Genomic DNA, 17,853 nt, shown 5'->3' with positions numbered 1-17,853 from the left:
TCGTGATACATTAAGCAAGGCAATATATTGCCATTTTTAAAAATCTAATATTAGAATCACTGTAAATGTATAAACACACCATCACAAAACCTAATACTGCGATACTAAAGTGTGTTAATATCATTCGTGCCACATTACATAAAAAAATAAGGCAAACATTTAAACTGCAGTATGTGGTACTCTAATAGTGTTGACGCAGTTCATGGGGTCACCCTTATAGAGGTGTGTATCACTTGTGTGTTAATAATCATTGGATGTGTGTGTGTGTGTGTGTGTGTGTGTGTGTGTGTGTGTGTGTGTGTGTGTGTGTGTGGCATGGGGACTTTCCCCTCTCTGCCTCTGCTATGAACATCAGGTGCTTCCTGACAAGTCTAGACCCAGAGAACCCCTTCCCTAACTGCATTTCTCTCTTTTTTCCCTCTTTCATGGCACAGAACCACTCTGAGAGAGCGGGAACATAAAGAGAAACAGAGAGAGAGAGAGAGTGAGGAGAGACGATCTTGTCCGCCCTGTGTCTGCCTCTGCATATGGAAATGATATATTGAGGCTTGGGGTGTCTTTAGTGCATAAGTGCCCGAGTCCCGCTGCTGCCTCTAATTTCATATAATTTCACATTTTGTCTTAAAAGGGGAGAAAATGTTCCCAAGTGAGCCAACGTCAAGCTCAAAATCGTAAACAACTTGATTAAAGGAATTCTAGCCTGCATTGCCTCCCTCCTGGATAAATGATTTGTGTGTGTGTGTGTGTGTGTCTGTTATAAGTTCTGCCACTTGTGTTTCGCTGCTGTCTCTGCAGGGACGAAACGTCATGCTCATTAAGCAAGCAAATACAAACACTCACACATAGTATACTCTATACCTCTGACACAATCTCCCAAGGCACCCACAAGCACATGCACCGTCCTCAAAAATGTTCAGTTGGTCTCCTGATTTCATAGCTTCCCCATAGAGCTCCTCAGACAGGCTTGCCGAGCTTAAAGGCTTACCATGCGTTCATAACATTACATTACACAGCAGGTCTGATTTATGCGACTGGTGTAGGAAGGGCTGGGTGGGCCAACACAGGGGTTGACCGGGTTGGATGGAATGAAAATGATACTTTTCTAAAATTCAGATTTTTGATCATAATTTAATTTGTGGGTGCACATCTTCTTTCTCTGTCCTTATCCTCACAGTCTACTTGGGAGGGCCTGAGCACATGTTTCAAGTGCAAATCTCCTCTACTCCCGTTGGCCATAATGCGTTCGCTCTTCCCGAGGTTAAAGATGAACCAGCCTCTGTGTCTGCTCGCTGTCTTTGAGGTGGAATCATCAAAGAGTCGAGGTGTGGAGCGAAGCCAGACTAAACCAACCGTACCTTACGCGCCATCACCTTCATCTCTGTCCAATGCAAAACACAGACACCCCCCACGTCCCTCCTCATTTCTTGGTATCATTTCTCCTCGTCTGCTTTTGTCTTGTGTTCTGTTTGTTGACAGTGGTCTGTCAGTCCCTTAATTACTTGGTCTGTATGTGCGCGATCAAAGACTAAGATGACACAACAAGGCGGGTATTGTATGACTGGCAGCAACACAATGGAGAGAGTGTGTTAATCAAAGGGAATGGTATTACATTGTTTACTAAATGCACTCCTGGATAAGGAGGAGAGGAGGAGGTGGAGGGTGAGGTGGTTTTGAAAGGCCACTCGAGGCTCACATTTTACAGCACAAGACTAATGACGTGTTCATATTGTTATCAGCAGTGGTTGAAACTACGTTCCAGGGTTAAATCACTGTCAGGTGACATGCAAGGGCGCATGCAAACATGTGCGTGCTCTAAAATAGGGCTGGAATTAACTGTGATTTTCATTATTAATTAGTCTCGATTAACTGATCAAATGATTAGTCTATGAAATATCAAATCATTGTAAAAATGCCCGTCAGAGGTTCTGTGAGGAGGTTCTTTAAATGTCTTTGTTTGTCCAACTAACAGTGCTTAACGTTAAAGATGGAACCAGAGAATCTTTGCAATTTTTGCTTGATAAAACAGAAAAGATTCATTAATTATCAAACTTGTTGGAGTTTTATATTACAATGGACTTAGTCCAACATAAATAAACACAATGGTTTGTGAACTTCTCTTAGGTTGACAAAACCTAAAATGTAGCCGAATCCTCATCATGAAGAACGTCTAAACAAAGTTTTATGTGACCAGCAAAAGTTGATCAAATTTGAGGGGTATAGTTCCTTGAGATGACACAATTAATCAGAATCAACTAATCTACTTGATCTGACTGACTGACTTATCTACTTATCTTAATGTAAAACTGTTCAGTCAAGTTCTTAATTACATTATGTGGCGATCCAGCAGAGAAACAAATGTGCAAACAGTTAAACTGATGGTAGCTGCAGCACACCTTCCCGAGCTCCTGACTAACTAGCTGCAGACATAAGCACTCTGCATAATTTTACTGGGAAACAAACACACACACACACATACTTAGACACACAGAGAATGCTCATTGTGTTGGCCTAAGACGTTGCCAGAATACCGCACTGTATAAAAACAGCTTTACAAATCATTGACAGCAATAATTAACTACAGGTTCACATAATTGAATTCTGCTTCACCCCGTCTCCCCTCCTGCTGCTGCTGGAAGGAACGAAGGAATGACAGAGGGAAAGAGAAAGAGAGAGAATCCTCTCGAAGAAAGGTTACCAGGGCAGACTGTGGCCTCAGTTAAACTATGTGCTTAAGAGGTGACATGAGTGCGAGGCAGGCCTGTGCCAACTTTACGTAGAGCTGAAAAGGTCCAAACACAGACCTTCTGCCATCTCTGCGGGTTCAAACCGTTTGACACAGAGCAGAATGTTCACTGCTGACGAAGGCTAAAGAGGCACACGGGTGTTTGAAGAGGTTAATTGGAGGCTATCTCATTTACTCGGAGTGAAGTGTGAGGAACATCTGAGGAAGTATTTCGTTGGGCACGAAGACAGAAAGTTGTCACCCGAAATGTGTGTGTGTGTGTGAATCAGTGTGACAGCTAGGGCAGAGCACCTTATGTTTCCAGTTTAAACATTTAGACATTCCTGAAAGATAAGCTTCTGGAGCTGGAAGTGTGTGTCGAGGCATTAGGGTTGACCCTGTCTCTCCTCCACAGCCCTCCCCTTTTCCCCCGTTCTTCACCTACCAACAGATCTAGAGGGACATTAAAAGCGGAGGAATGCATGTGTGAGTGTGTATTTTGAGGATAAAAATGAAAGCAACCGTTTTAAGTATTTAAGGAGTCTTAAGTGGTTGAGTGGAGGAACATATTACAAGTGCGGAATTGCAAATGATTGGAGCGTTGAGAGTCTACTACCATACTATATTATTGTGTGTACGTCACACTTAGTGTTTCTGTATTGTGTCAAAGTGTGTGTGTTTGAGGTCTGTCATCTATAGTGGGTCCTCGTGCTGTTTATCTTGTTAATGCGCAGGTGACGCGATGCACATTCCTGCCAATGGTTTTAGACTATTTCAGAGGTCTACAGGTGGAGGTAACAACCAAGATAAGCTGTAATGCACCAGCAAAGTCAGGTAAGAAGAAGAGTGCAAGCTGGTTAACATGTATGTAAATAATGAAGCATTAAAAATATGTTTTAAAAAATCTGCTTTGCAAAAGTTTTATGAGGAAAGGAACACATACAACGTGTTTGTTGGACCTCAAGGATACACAAAATGCATTTTGGTGAGTAACACTGCATGTAAACATAACTTCTGTTTGTCTACAAGAACAATACATTTGAAACAAAGGCTACCCAACCAGGTTGCAACAGAGAATTATCCAAGGCTATAGCATGTGTGTTGAAGTCTGTACCATGAGAATGCGTCGGTAGCTGTCTCGGTCGATGCCCCACAGTTTAAGATCAGTCTTGGCCTTGACGGTTGCAGCTCTGGGAGTCCCGTAGATCAGGGCCAGCTCTCCAAAACTACCTCCTTCTCCAATACTGGTCACCCACTCCCCGTTGACGTACACCTGCAGAAAGGACAAGAAACAAGAAGAGTGATGAAGAGGGTATAAGCTTAAATGGTTCTGAAGTTTGTCAATCACTGCTGGGTAGACTGTGAAGAATTTCCTTATTTCTGTCATTTCAACTTCTCTACCCATCCTGAGACAGCTTCCTCAAACTTCCTCCTCCCCCTCTGCCTCTCCTCAGTTTCCTAGGAGTTTGATATGCTCACTAGGCTTGTCCCTAAGTGTTTGATCCCCACTAAGCCCCCAAATGAGACCCTCTAAAAAGCCCTCTATCCCTCCTATCTCTCCATCCATCCCCTTTTATTTCATCCGTCCTGTCTTGTTAGGACCTTGCCTTTGATTTGTGAGTGATGGAGCACAGAAAGCCGTGGTAGACTTTCTTGGTCCGTATTAGCACTTGAATGCTTGTTCACCTACATGCACACGCACACACACATGCACAGCTCTATTGAGGCCAGCCACTATAGCTGGACAGACAATACAAGCTCATTGAGACTCATTCAAGGCTGTCTCTGGGGCCGTTACGGTTTCACCTGTCGACACACTATCCACTGTCTTGTTGACTTAATAACACAGAGAAAAAGGAGAGGAAGGGAGAGAGGCTTTATCCCTCCGGTGGCAGTGAATTGCCAGAATTGTTGCAAGCCATTATCCGAGGCTCAGAGAAGACCACAAGAGACTCATCCTTCACTATAAACTGGGATGGCTTCAAAGAGACGCTGGAGAGTGCTGGCTACGGTTACGTCAACCATAGAAGAACAATGATGTGAGTGTTGCAAAAGTGTTACATCAGAGAATACAGTAGGTAATAGCATTTTTTCCCGTTCTAGTCCTCAAGTGTCTCCTGACCTGCAAGTCTTTGTTCGGTATTCATTGTTGTAAATCGGATCCCATAACGTCACACACACACTTTCGTGCAACTCCAGGTCAGGGCGAACAATCAAACAATCAGCATTATGTCCTAACTGGATCGGGAAAGTGAAGCTGGAGCAAAAACTTGCAGAAAAGCTTGTACATAAGGACTGCAATAGGAAACACTTGTACTGTATCGAGTCAGCACTGTGCACGAGGTAAAATGGAGTTCATAATGAAACAATTCAGTCTATGTATGCTGTCTCACAGCTGTCACTGAATTTTCACACTGGAAATATCTACAGCAAAGTGTGTGTGGCTGGTGGTAATTAAAAAGCAACAAATCAAAAATCCTGGAAGGTGGAGTAGGCTGTTGCTTGGAGTGTGTCGCTCTGTGCAAAAGTGTGTGAGCGAGAGGTTCGGTCTCTCTTTGTTGTGTATTGGGCAGCAATTATTTAGCTGCATTCCCAAATGCCATATCTACTATAATAATAATAATCATAATAACAGTAATTATATTAGAGTTAGAGAAGAAATAAAATGTCAGATAAAGTTATATGTGATTAAAAGGCACTTTAAAGTGTCAACCTGTCGGTGGCAGTTTGTAAAAACAAGATTCAAACTTGGCCCCTCCTCCCCGGACACCAGAAGTGCACACCCCCTGATTGTGGTTAGGGTTACTGTGCTCGCCAGCGGGTGAAAGCCAACCGCAGATTTCTTTTTTGGGGGGGGGGGGGGGAATTCGGTGATGTGTGTCCACCATTTAATTAGCTTCCACTTGGATGCATGCTCATGCTTTGGCACCTGGTCGCAACGTTTTTTATAGAGGTTGACGCAGAGAAACGTCCCGAACACAGCACAGCAAGGAATCCAGGCAGAGGGTCTCTGCAGATACAGACACCGCCACACACTTCTAGTGGGTCATAAGTGATGATTGAGACGAAGACTTTCTGTTTGACTCTGTACTCATTCTGCTTTTAAGGAAGTCCCTCTATCTAGCATTTTTTTTTTGCAGGATATAAACATTTAATAAATGGTTTAAAACACACTGCTTTACAATATTGTCATCTATCATCTGTTATTATACCAGTCAGCAGTTATGGGTGCCCACAGGAGGAGTTATAGTTGTTTACAAATACATTAATAAACATGTATATTGACTCACAACTACATTATAGTGTGTAACAAATTATTAAGTGGGTAATTTAATGTTTGTATACTGTCTATATACTAAACAGGGGCACTTAAGGGTTACCAGATATTCAATATTTAATTACAAATAGCATTTTCTTCCAACAAGATCATCTCACAATTTGAAATGAAAGCTTTAATTTCCTTTGCGGTGCACCCATATAAATACAGGCCAATGTCTGTAAGTGAATACAGTTGTGTGCGGACATGGATGGGTGTTTACATCAGTGGCAGTGGTTTTAGGCCGTTTATTGGATGCCAGCAGATTTACACCCCTGTCTAATGAGAGACATCTCCACACTTTAATAACCTCGTCACTGAGCTTGAAGTAGTTTAGTGCCTGAGATGTGGCTGGGAGGCAGCAGCTGCCTGCAGAGATAGAGGGGTGGATTGTAGGGAGAGGTGAAGGAGACTCAGATGAGCACGGGGCTGAGGCCAAGGATAGGGGTCTTCCCCCGACTTGGATGCAGAATGATATGATCCTGGCTGTGGGTGCAGATGCCTAAGATTCACTGTTGGCGGACAGGAAGAGGTTGAAGTCCCCAGCCCAGAGCAGGCCGAACAATAAAGACTGCAGCTGCCGGACAGAGTGTGAATCCAATAAAGCTAATATGAAGACAGTTTTATGGAAAAATAACAGCAGACACACTGCACACAGGAAAACACATGAACTGTAGTGTAGTGTGTGAATGAAAGAGAAACTTTTTAATATTTAAATAATAATACAGAGGTCGGAGAAGAACTCTACTGAAGTAGAAGTAGCAATACTATAGTGTAAAATACCTTCACAAGTAAATCACGTGTTAGAAATATAACTGAATAAGTACAAGTATAGATGTTAATCATCGACCCATGAATAAATGTAATAGCAGTTGTGAAGTATTTTGTTACTACTCAATAAAATACTAATTACCAACAACTAATATTTTTAACGTCATGATTGATAATTGATCTGGAAATCATTTCAATGATTAAGTAATGAACCGTGCATGTAAATAAGGTGCCAGAGTGCATACAAAAGCATCAAAATAGAGCATTCTGGAGAAGCCTCTGTTCCTAACTAGACGCAATGCAAATGAGCAAACGTCAAATTGTTTCAGTTTTCCCAATTTCCTAACCTGCTACCTGCATGAGCGAACAGGCTATGAGTCATTTCTTTGAAAAAACACACAGCAATGACTCTATTTCTGGCTCCATCTCCAACCTGTTTTCACTGATCAAAATTGACTTTGACATCCTTGACATTTCCATTTTCGCTCCAGTCTGCAGTCAACATGGATAAAGGGAGAATCATTCACAAGGTTGAGAAGTGGCACATCTTATATGATCCACAGCTCCCTTTGTATATGTGTTGAGGAAAATGAGGGAGCTGTTGGACAAACTAGATTATAGGACAACTATTATTATTCTCACAGTAAATTGACAGTTATCAGTCTTCATTAAAGCCTATGATGTTGCAAGCAAAAATGTATCATTCTAGCTGATCAACACCTATTAAAAGTTAGGTGGCTTCAACACAGCTGCACACTCAAAGAGACAAGCCACAGATTATCAAATGAGTGGCGAAAAACTAAAATAATCTTGTCTCCATTGTGAGAGTACGATTCTCACAAACCGAATATCAGATCTTACACAAGACGATCAAACGCTGAAGATAGCTGAATAAAAGAGAAACACGGAAGGAAAAAGAAGTGAATACCCGCACAATTTGTGAACAAATCATCTAGTTAGACTAAAAAGGTTCAAACTTGGCTTGTTTAGTACAATAAAGTTGAGGAGATATAATCCAGTGTGCAGATATTCTCATCTTTTTCATTCACTGAATTTCCTATCATGTGCCTCATCTTTTACTAGGAATGGATGTGCACACAGCTAGCCTTCTGTAGAAAACAACCAATACTGTTTCAGCAGTAACTTATCTAATCGCATTTGACGAGACATCGCCCAAAACAATGGAAGTCAAAGCAGCAGCGTTTATTCACGCAGTCTTTCTATCAAGGCACCATCTCAGTATTTATACACTTCCTCCTCTCTGTCTCTCAGATGGGCCGATGAGGCACGCTCGGCCGAGCTTGCCAACCTGCTTCTCTCCTCTTACCCACCGTGTCGGCGATCACCGCTGTAAGCGGATAAGGTCACTTCCTGTTTAACTTTCCGTCAGCTCCTGTTTTATCTCTGCACTTAACTCTATCGCTCTGCGTCTGGCTCGCTAAGACAAAAGACGTTTCGCAGTTTGGCTCCCTTCACAGTGCGCTGGACTCTATAGCGCCATGTTCAGATTGCCATCAGAGTGGAACCGAACTTTGAAGAGAACAAAACATGTGGGCAACCCAATACAACCTGTCCATTGTTAGTGGGAAACATTGTGTCAACATGAGTGGAGAAGGCTGGGTTTTCCCACTGAGTCAAAACCCTTCGTATGGCCTGGCCTTAAAAACAGGTGAATACATATAAATGTATATATAAAAAATATTGGCACAGTGCACACTAGAATTCCCTGGTTCGTTTTAGTCAATTTGACTGAAAATGAAAGAAGTTACTCTGAAGAGAAATTAGTTTTTTAGTGTGTGTGCTTCTGTCTCCATGTCAACCACTTACGTCCACTTCACCTTGGTCAATCACATAGAAGTTGTCTCCTTCATCGCCTGGAGGGGAGAGACAAGAGAGAAACACAGGAGTTTGTGAAAGAGCAGGAAAAGTACCAGGAGCTTACACTTATTTATTACTTCCACTTCCTGCTTACGTTTTCAAAGGAGAACTTTTAAACCATTAAACCTAAAGAGGTGCATTAAGGGATTACAATCATTTGTCAAACACTTGAAATACCACTTTCTGTGAGCTGGGGAACAAACATAATCCAGAAACTTCCACATAAACACACATTTTCACACACACACACACACTCCTCCTCATGTCTGTCAACCTCCATCCCTTGTTCTTAATAAAATCACTGTTGGACTTCTTGGCTCGCTCTTTTTTCTTGGGGTCTTTAAAAGTGGACGCCCTCTGAAAGCTTCTGGGCAGACAAAGTGTGAGAGATGATGCTGCCTCCTCCAGAATGCACATTTCATTGGGCCTGCCATTATCCTGTTAAAATAGAGCTCTCGCCAGCAAACAGCGGTGCTTATTACTGCTGTTTGTGTGGCTTAAAAGCCTGAGCAAGCAGAGTGACAACACCTCAATACAATGTAAATCAGACATCCGCTTCATATATTCTCTTACAGACATTGCTTCTCTATGCAGGAAAATTGACACAGACACAGATTTCTTAATAATCCTGTGAGAAAATGTTAAAGGAATAGTTCAGAATTTCACTCCCAAAATGTAAAGTTATTCTTTTAAAGGTACCAGCAGAAAAGTTGTCGTAGTTGCCTATTGTCTGCTTGTCAACAAAGACAAAACATGCATCCACTGTGGCTACAGCTCTACAGTTAGATGTGTTTGTTGTTTTGTGTTTCCTTCATCTCTCACTGGCTTGGTGCGCTGCAACTAATCGCTGAGTAGCTATCAAATGTGCATGACTGGCAACGCAAAATGTTGTCTGGTTTGCTGACTGGTTCCCCGTTGTGTCATTGACAGGGGCATGCTGTGCTTTCAAGGCTAACCCTTGAAGAGAGCCATGGGATCTGGTCGGTTGATGTCCACTAAAAGCATCTAGTCTGGAGATAAGGCTGAAAAATGGTGAAGCGTTCCTTTAATTATGGTATCCGTTACACGGGGCTCAGGGGAAATTGTGGAAAGGGACTGACAGCCACATGCGAGAGCACTGTGATGCTCTCCCTGCAGCTCACTCTTGCAATGAGACACAAATGCAACTCCATTCAGAGGTACAAGTGGGTGATGATGCACGAGTTTACATGACACAAGTATGCACGCGTGTATGGATTTCGTGAGGGTGCGTGTGCATGTGTGTCCTTGTGTGTATGTTCACCTGAAGAGTTGAAAGGCTGAGAGCACCCTGTGTGTAAAGTTCACAGGAGTTCACACGGCTAATTAATACTGAGTGGAGAGTGCTCGTTAATCATACAGCTCTATTTGCCACACAAAACGCTCCTTGTCTGTCTGATGGTCTGTCCCAGTGGAGACCTCAGACACACACACACACACACACATACACACAACCTGCTGCAACCTGGCCCTCTTCTATCTCTCTCTCTCTCTCTTTCATCTCATCTATCTCTCTTTCACTTCCCTCTCGCTCTGTCTTTCCTTTCTTCTACTCTTCCTGTCTTTTATCACATTGAAGCACATACACACACTCACATGCAGACACACTTTTGGTGGAGTCTTTGTCTTGTGCCCTTTCAATCCCCCTATGCTTTGAGAGTGCAGGCAAATATTTGACCAGAACGTGCACACACACACACACACACACACACACAGGCGAGAAGGTGTACTCAGTGTGGCCTCATTTGAACACAAACTAATTGCCGTTAACACTGTTAAGGTTCTTTGACTTTGCTCAAAAGGAAAACATGGGTTGCATCCTCAGCCTCTGAGGCGTTTCTTACCCACAATGCTGCATGATGCACCATTAAGTCAGACATGTCCATTTTTCAAAACAGAGTTCATGTTGAAAATTGTTATTTCAAATTTGGAATCACGCATAACATGTTCCTTTGAACCAGAGAACCAATCGCTGATAACTGAAAAATGTGATAAATGTCAGAAACAGCAGATGAAATGAAGTTGATAAGCACATTAAATAGAATACAGTGATTCTCCCTTTGTTTGAATACCACTCGAGCCACATGGTCGATAACTCCTAGCTGTGTCTGAATAATGTGGGATGGGCAAGTTACTGGGGTGTTTTTTTTAAGCTGTACAGTAGTCCAGACATTAGCAATGACATCAACGCCCTATACACTGTATACCATACTCTATAGTGTATATAACAATGGGCTGTCTGGGACCGGGGGCCCTACAGAGTTAGCTAGACTTTATTATCACCAAATTAGGACTGATATACCTCTGGATGCTGTCTTAGAGTGGGTGGGAGTGACAAAGCGAGTGTGTGACCAAACAGCCGATACTTCTACTTCACTTAATGTCTAAGAGAGTGTGTGTCTGTATGGTATGCTGCACAAGTATAGGCTATGGGATTGTATGCGTGTGTGAACACAGCATTATCTGAAAGTGGGCATTTGTCTCTGAGAATGTGCGTTTTAAACATGTCTATGTCTGTATGTGATAGGAGTTTGGGGTGAGGGCTACTGGAAAAATATAGTCTGGCCCTGCTAAGCTCTGTGTTCCCTCAAAGTCCAGGGATGTCTAGAGTGAAGGCTTTGATGACTGTGGTCAGGCGGGAAAAGAGGGACCTGACATCTGGTGCAGACTGATGGTATGAGTGGGGCAAAGAGAGGGAAAGGGAAGGAAAAGGGCCCTATGACCAAGGCAGGCAAAGCTCTGACTGCATGGTATTTTGGTGGCCAGCGCGTGGCACACAGGTGCGAGGAGAGGCGCAAACAGGTCGGAGGTTAAATCAAATGAGGCAAGACGAGTGAGTTGTTGGCGCTTTGGCACAAAACGTCACTCCGCGGCCAATTTGATTTAGTCACCAACAGCAAAATAAAGGATTAGAGCAAATGGACAGAAATGGAAACACAGACAGTTCTAACACCATTAACATCCCAGATATTTTAGGATTATTAATTGTGATTTACTCCACAGATTGATGCCATACATTCACTTAAATCAAAACAGTTGCACATACCTTGCTGGATGACTGTTTCCCCCGCAATGTGGGTGACTGGGAACATGGCATCAAATATGTCACTGAAGGAGAAACAGAGAGGGAGGAAGGAGAAGGGACAAGGAAAGGAAAGAAGGAGGGAGAACATGGTTATTTCCAACATACATGCTATTACGGTAATTTACCCCAGAGATCTTCTGAATTGTTGACTCACACACACAAAGGTTTGTACCGAGGGAGAGCGGCATGCTGGGAAAGACAGGGCAGCCATCACCACTGTATTGACTCTATCAACCGGTAGCATTGCCAGAGAGACAGGCCTGAGAACTCTGGATGACCCCAACGCAAACACACACACACACTTGCACTAAACGCACCCACCTGAATGTGTGCACAACTGATTTTTTCATCATCGTCCACATCCAAACTAACACCCACTATTTTCAGTTAAAACCGTCATAACGAACAGACGTATGCCAATAAGATCATTATTACAACAAATCAACCACAGCTAAAGCATAAATTAAACAAGAGAATTCTTTTGACAATGCCATTATTAGTACTTATCATCATTATTAGTACTTATGACGCTTCAGCCACTTTCTCTGCATCTTTACATCGTATTAGTACTGAACATAGGCTTGAACATGACTCTGTGTTGTTTCAGCGCATTATCAAAGCCCGTATCTCCGTGTGTATCTTTTGAAAGAGGCGCTGAGAAAACAAACAAAATGTTGGCCGTGCCTAAGCACATAATTTCTGTTTCAGCCCTGCAGGAAAAGCGCCTGTTAGACTGTTCCTAATCGGGCCGTTTAAATGCATGAAGCCTCACTAGATTAAAGTTCCACCGCTGAGATGTGTTGGGACAAGAGAAAACTCCGTATCCTTCCTCTCTGCTTGTCTCGCACCTTCAGGCTATATTTATCTATCTAATCAGCTGCATACCACGTGTCCAATAGAGAAATATAGAAAAAACAATAAGAGGGTCAGGCTTATCAAAGACATACAAGACCTGCCGAGTGAATGTGGGGCAAGTTTGAGCCCGTTCTCGAATATGTATGTGTGTCACAGAATGTGTGTCTGTGTCTGAGTGTATATTGCCGATGAAAACACACAGGTTTGTACAAAATAATGTGTGGGCGTTGAATACGTCTGCGCTCATGACAGTACACTAGACTCGGCAGCACTTGAAAATGAAAAGGCTTACACGGGCTTACACACACCTTGCTGCACACTACAGACATAAAAGAGTTACTTGACATGATCCTCGCCAAAAAAGCAAAAAACTAAAGGTCAACGGATTTTGGGGAAAGATCTGAGGATGTTATTGAGCGGTTTGGAAGTGAACGGACTTAAGAAGGTGGATTTGGGCCAACTACACCCACAGGTAGGCCCTGTGCAATGCAGCTGGCCACTGACTCACACACACACACACACACACACACACATAATCGTGAACATAAGAACAAACTTTCTCTTTGAAGTGTAAAAGCATGGGCTAAAAGATGCACAGACACACTTCGGTACTCTCATATACAACACAGCCTCCATATATGCACGTGGTACTATGCATGAAACCAGAACACTCAGTTGTGCATGTCAACACACACACACACACACACACACACACAAGTACAACAACATATTTGAGCATGGGCATTCTCAATAAAAAACATGCATACTGGCACTCGCGTATGACCCACAAACTCACTCGCTTTGATGGTGATTAGTCAGAGCAACATCTGCAAGAGTGCCCTCAACTCTCCCCACATCTGTGACCACCTGCTCTCGGCATGGAGTCTGTTTGTTCGGGGAGCTGGTCACGTATAACTAATAATGTGTAATAATCACCACAGCGAAAGAAGAAAGTCCTTTTGAAAATAGAGTAAAAATACAGATTGAAAATCCACAAACGTTGAATGACGTTAAAATCATATATTCTAAGGGACACAATGTATTTAAGTGCTATCTAACTCAGGATGGGTTGTATTTTGGCATGAGCCCTTTCGCAGTGGCGATGATGACGCTGCTGATGATGATGCATCACGCAGCTAAGTAGGAGGCTCTAGCCTGGGACACACAGTCACAGCGAGAGGATGAAAGGTGAGCGAACCTGCGGTTAGGTAATTACCCTTGACCACCTCTCTCTTTCCATGCCCTGCCTCCCGCTGAATGCATCGGCGAGCTCGACAAAGACACTTATGCAGGTAATTACTTCCCCTCGTCTCTACCTGTCCCTCTTTCCCTTTCTTCATCCCCAACTTCCTCCCTGTCACTTTTTCTCTTCCTCTCCCCTCTCAATTACCCCTTTCTTCCCTCTAATTCTCTCGCTGCCCCACCTATTTCCCTCATCTCTCGGTCTATCGCCCCCCTACCCCCACCCCACCCCCCACCCCCCCTTGCCTGTCCCAGATGAAGTGATTAATCTTGTCTTTTCTGCTACCTGTAGCCCGTCTGACCTTGAGCAGAGGCAGAGCACCCACCCTCCCAAACAATGGATGTGCTGTTCTGACAGAGAGAGAGAGAGAGAGAGAGAGAGAGAGGGGGGGGGACCCTGCAGACTCTGAGGGGGCTAGGAAGTTCACCTCCAGCCTCAGGAGGAAGATATGGGTTGTGTCATGGTTCAGATATGTGGAGATACTTCCCTGCAACATGCATGTAAGAACACATACTAAGAAAAAATGCAAAAATGCATCCATGTAAATGCCCAATTGTTAATTATTTTCAAACTAACCTCGCTGATATCATTCCAATCATGGCAGTGAAGCAGCAGTTTTAAGTTCAAGGGACAAACCGATGATGCCAAAAGATGCGGTCATGGTTGGAGTTATTATCAAAATGGATGCAATTAGAGACACCTTTATGTAACGCCCTGCATTGCATTGTGTTGTGCTCAACATCAAACTGTTTTTTTGTAGTCAGATTAATCAAGCCACAAGAAAATGTATTTGCCACGTCAGGTTGCAAGTTGTACGACACAAATGTAGGGTCCATGAGAATGAATGGAAAAGCTTATGTGCGCCTTCACTCTCTCTCTCTTGTACACATGCACACAACGACGCAGCAACAGCCTATTATTGCTCTCAAACGCCCATAAAAATGTGGTTAGCTTGGGGGATTTCAGTCTTTAATGAAATAAAATCAGGCCTGCTTGTTTTAGCTGGATTGCTTGTTGTTCTTCCTCGTTGGTATTGACTGCCTCTCTCTCTCTCTCGCTCACCTCACCTCTTCCCTCCTTTCTCTTAGTCTCTCAGCTGTTTATTTGATGTATCTCTTACACTGCCATTACGCCATTAGCACCAAGGGACACAGCAGCGTGCCGCCATGTCTTTGTGTTACTTAATGGGCCGCAGAATGTTGAGTTACACAAGCCCTCAATGGGGAACCCATCCAGAATACACTCGTCTGAAGACGTTTAGCAACAATCCAAACAATCAACAACTGCACCGCATACGGGAACTTCCCGGCTCTCCCAGTCGTGTCTTGGCTTGGCAGAGAAGGGCCACTGGTTTGGCTGGCACAGTGTTTACGCCATTAGTGCTTGAAGGATTAATTTTCCCTACCACAGTTGATAGTAATTCAGATTGCTTACCCTGGCAGATCAGAACAATAGTCTTTGTTTCACAAGTCTGCAAAGTTGCAGGATATAAGTACCGGCCCGAGGAATATGTGTTTATATAGGTTTTGTAGGCTGAGAGAGGCAGCAGGGTGAGATGCTGAGCAAAAACAATCCCTACAGGGATCAACTGAAAATCATATGAGGTAGCAATGATCTGTTGAACAGCAGAATCACATACAAATGTTGTCATGATATTGGAATTTCTAACTTAATTACAATACCTTGAAAAACAATGATATTCAGTATCATTTTCGGTACCACGGGGAACAATCAAGGGCAGAACATTTGAGATGTTTATTGAAAGGTAAATAGCGGTGTTTGGTTCAACTTGTTGTTCCAAATATTCAGAATCGACATCTATCGATACAATATTATAACACAAACACAAATATACACCTGTAAAACGTAAAAAGGTTTCATCCCTTATGTTTTCAGGCTCCTGAGTGACTTGTTAAAATGAATCTATGCTGCATACTTACTGTAGTGCCAGTGGCAGGTTGCTGTATGAAAAACACGCGTGACTGTACTGCCTTTTGTTTGGCTGTCAGGTGAAGAGTTGTGATTAGTCAGCACAATGTGAAAAGCACAAGCAAACTCACAAAAAAAAGCATGACAAAATAAATTAGGTTTTCAGTGATGATGGAGGTTAACAGAACTGTTTACCAGCCTGTTGTGTGACACATTATGGGGATATCACAGTAAGATGGAAAACATCTTTAAGAGGCTGACTAAGTGGAGGAACAGTTTAAAGTTTAAAGTTGAGCACAAGCAGCCAATGTTACTCACACGGAACAACCAACTCACCTAACTTAAAACCACCTCATTACATAAATTGCATTATATACACACACTCAAATGCAGATACACACACACACACACACACACACACCCGCTGACAATAGGCAGTAGTATTACAGTGAGTAAGAAAGAGTAAAGGGGGAGATGAAGGAGGTGTAATTATACAGCACTGAAGCATTCAGGGAGGATATTTATGACATGAAAGCTCTTGGCGCGTGCCTTGTCTCTCCCTAAAGGCTTCGTGAAAAATGGAGGGCCCGGGCCATGCCAGCTGCTGCCCGTTTCTTCACATCGGCCTCCAAACTCCAAGAGAGTGATCCGTCTTACTTAATAAAAACTCACCACAAAGGTCCCCTCTGTCCACTTTTAAAACTAAAATTATGATTTCCAACAATAGAGGAGGACAAGATAGTTTATAATACAACAGCTTTATGAGAGAAGATGGATTTTTATTCTATCTTTTTATAACTGTTACTCAGAAATTCTAATCCCTGTTAATGTACATTCATATATCTTCGGACAAACAGACAAGTTGATTATGGTTTGATTCGGGTAAACGGAGTTATTTTTGCACATCACAAAAGTCTAAGCAGCAGAGACAATGAAAGGCGTTGCATATTGAGAAGGCAAAACATCCTCCAAAAAGCAAAGCATTTTAGTGCACATATTTCTGGCTGTAGCTTGTGGCGGTACCATCGTTTTCTGTCATCTTTAGTGCAGATATTTCCAAAAACACCAAAGCTACACACTCTTATCTCTATGCACACTGTTGTATATTTTCCCTCTGCTGCTCTTTTAAAGTACGGTTGAGTTTATTTCTGAGTGGTTTTACGAGGACCTCCGATGTGTCTGGCCTATACTGATTGTACGGGCAACAGCACAGAGGTGGTCCTGGAGGTTTACAGGTGGACATAACAGTTTACGGCTGGTGGCAATGACCACTTAGAGATGGTCAACAATGTGGGAGGAGAGAGGAGGCCGAGGCCAGACGAGGAGAAAGAAAACCCTCACTTTTCTAAAACTCAACCTCTTCACAATCTGCCCTTGGCTTTGGTTCTTGGGCCTCTTGACAAACATCATAAGCTCCAAAACAAACGTAGAGTTCTTTTTTTTTTACTTTGCAATTGTCCATTGCAAACTACAAACCTTTGAAATCTTTTATAGAATTTAAAAGCGCCTCTGACTCTGATATTTCTGTCTCTAATCTAAGATCTAATGGTTGGGGGAGGTCTAAAGAGTTCTAGTTTGAGTAAGCTGTGTCATTAAATATTGGAAGTTACATTTAAAAATGGAGGGCAGGGAGCACACTGCGTTAAATCACACACACCTGGCCTGGTGGGTTTATAAGGGGTGTAAACCTGACTGCCTCCTGTATCCACAAAGTGTAGAAGAGCGTACCAGAGCACCTGAGAGCCGGTGCTGGTGATCTGTGTGACCTGTACACTGCTGCTGACAACTGCGATCAGACCACCTGAGAGAAAGTCTAATCTCAAATTTAAAATTCAAGTGCAGTGGTGAGGTGCACATGTCCAATTTCTGTCTGACATGTTACACAATGAAAGTGCAACATCTACATGAGCAGTGATGAGATGCAACGTTTTCTAACCTTGCAAAAGCTCCGTTACACCCCAAAAGCTCGGTTTTGCTTATAAGTGTCCAGAGAAATGATTGAGCCTCGTCAAATACATACCAGACGTTTAGCTGAT

General features: G+C 42.9%; 1 protein-coding gene across 1 annotated transcript in view; it reads right to left on the bottom strand.

Annotated features, from left to right (window-relative positions):
- Window positions 1-17,853, bottom strand: part of prkar1b (protein kinase, cAMP-dependent, regulatory, type I, beta) — a gene marked incomplete at its 3' end in the record, with an annotated part of 56,634 nt that overhangs the window by 11,303 nt on the left and 27,478 nt on the right. Inside the window, exons 4-6 of the mRNA XM_079178120.1 lie at window positions 11,752-11,813; window positions 8,637-8,683; window positions 3,837-3,995 (exon numbers count right to left, since the gene is read on the bottom strand). Of these exons, the coding sequence (XP_079034246.1) occupies window positions 3,837-3,995; window positions 8,637-8,683; window positions 11,752-11,813 (268 nt within the window). The remainder of the gene's footprint in view (window positions 1-3,836; window positions 3,996-8,636; window positions 8,684-11,751; window positions 11,814-17,853) is intronic.

The sequence above is a fragment of the Pholis gunnellus genome (assembly GCF_910591455.1).
Source record: "Pholis gunnellus genome assembly, chromosome: 17".
Classification (NCBI taxonomy): Eukaryota; Metazoa; Chordata; class Actinopteri; order Perciformes; family Pholidae; genus Pholis; species Pholis gunnellus.
Note: the sequence above shows the minus strand (reverse complement) of the source record. Positions and strands in the feature narration are given on the sequence as shown.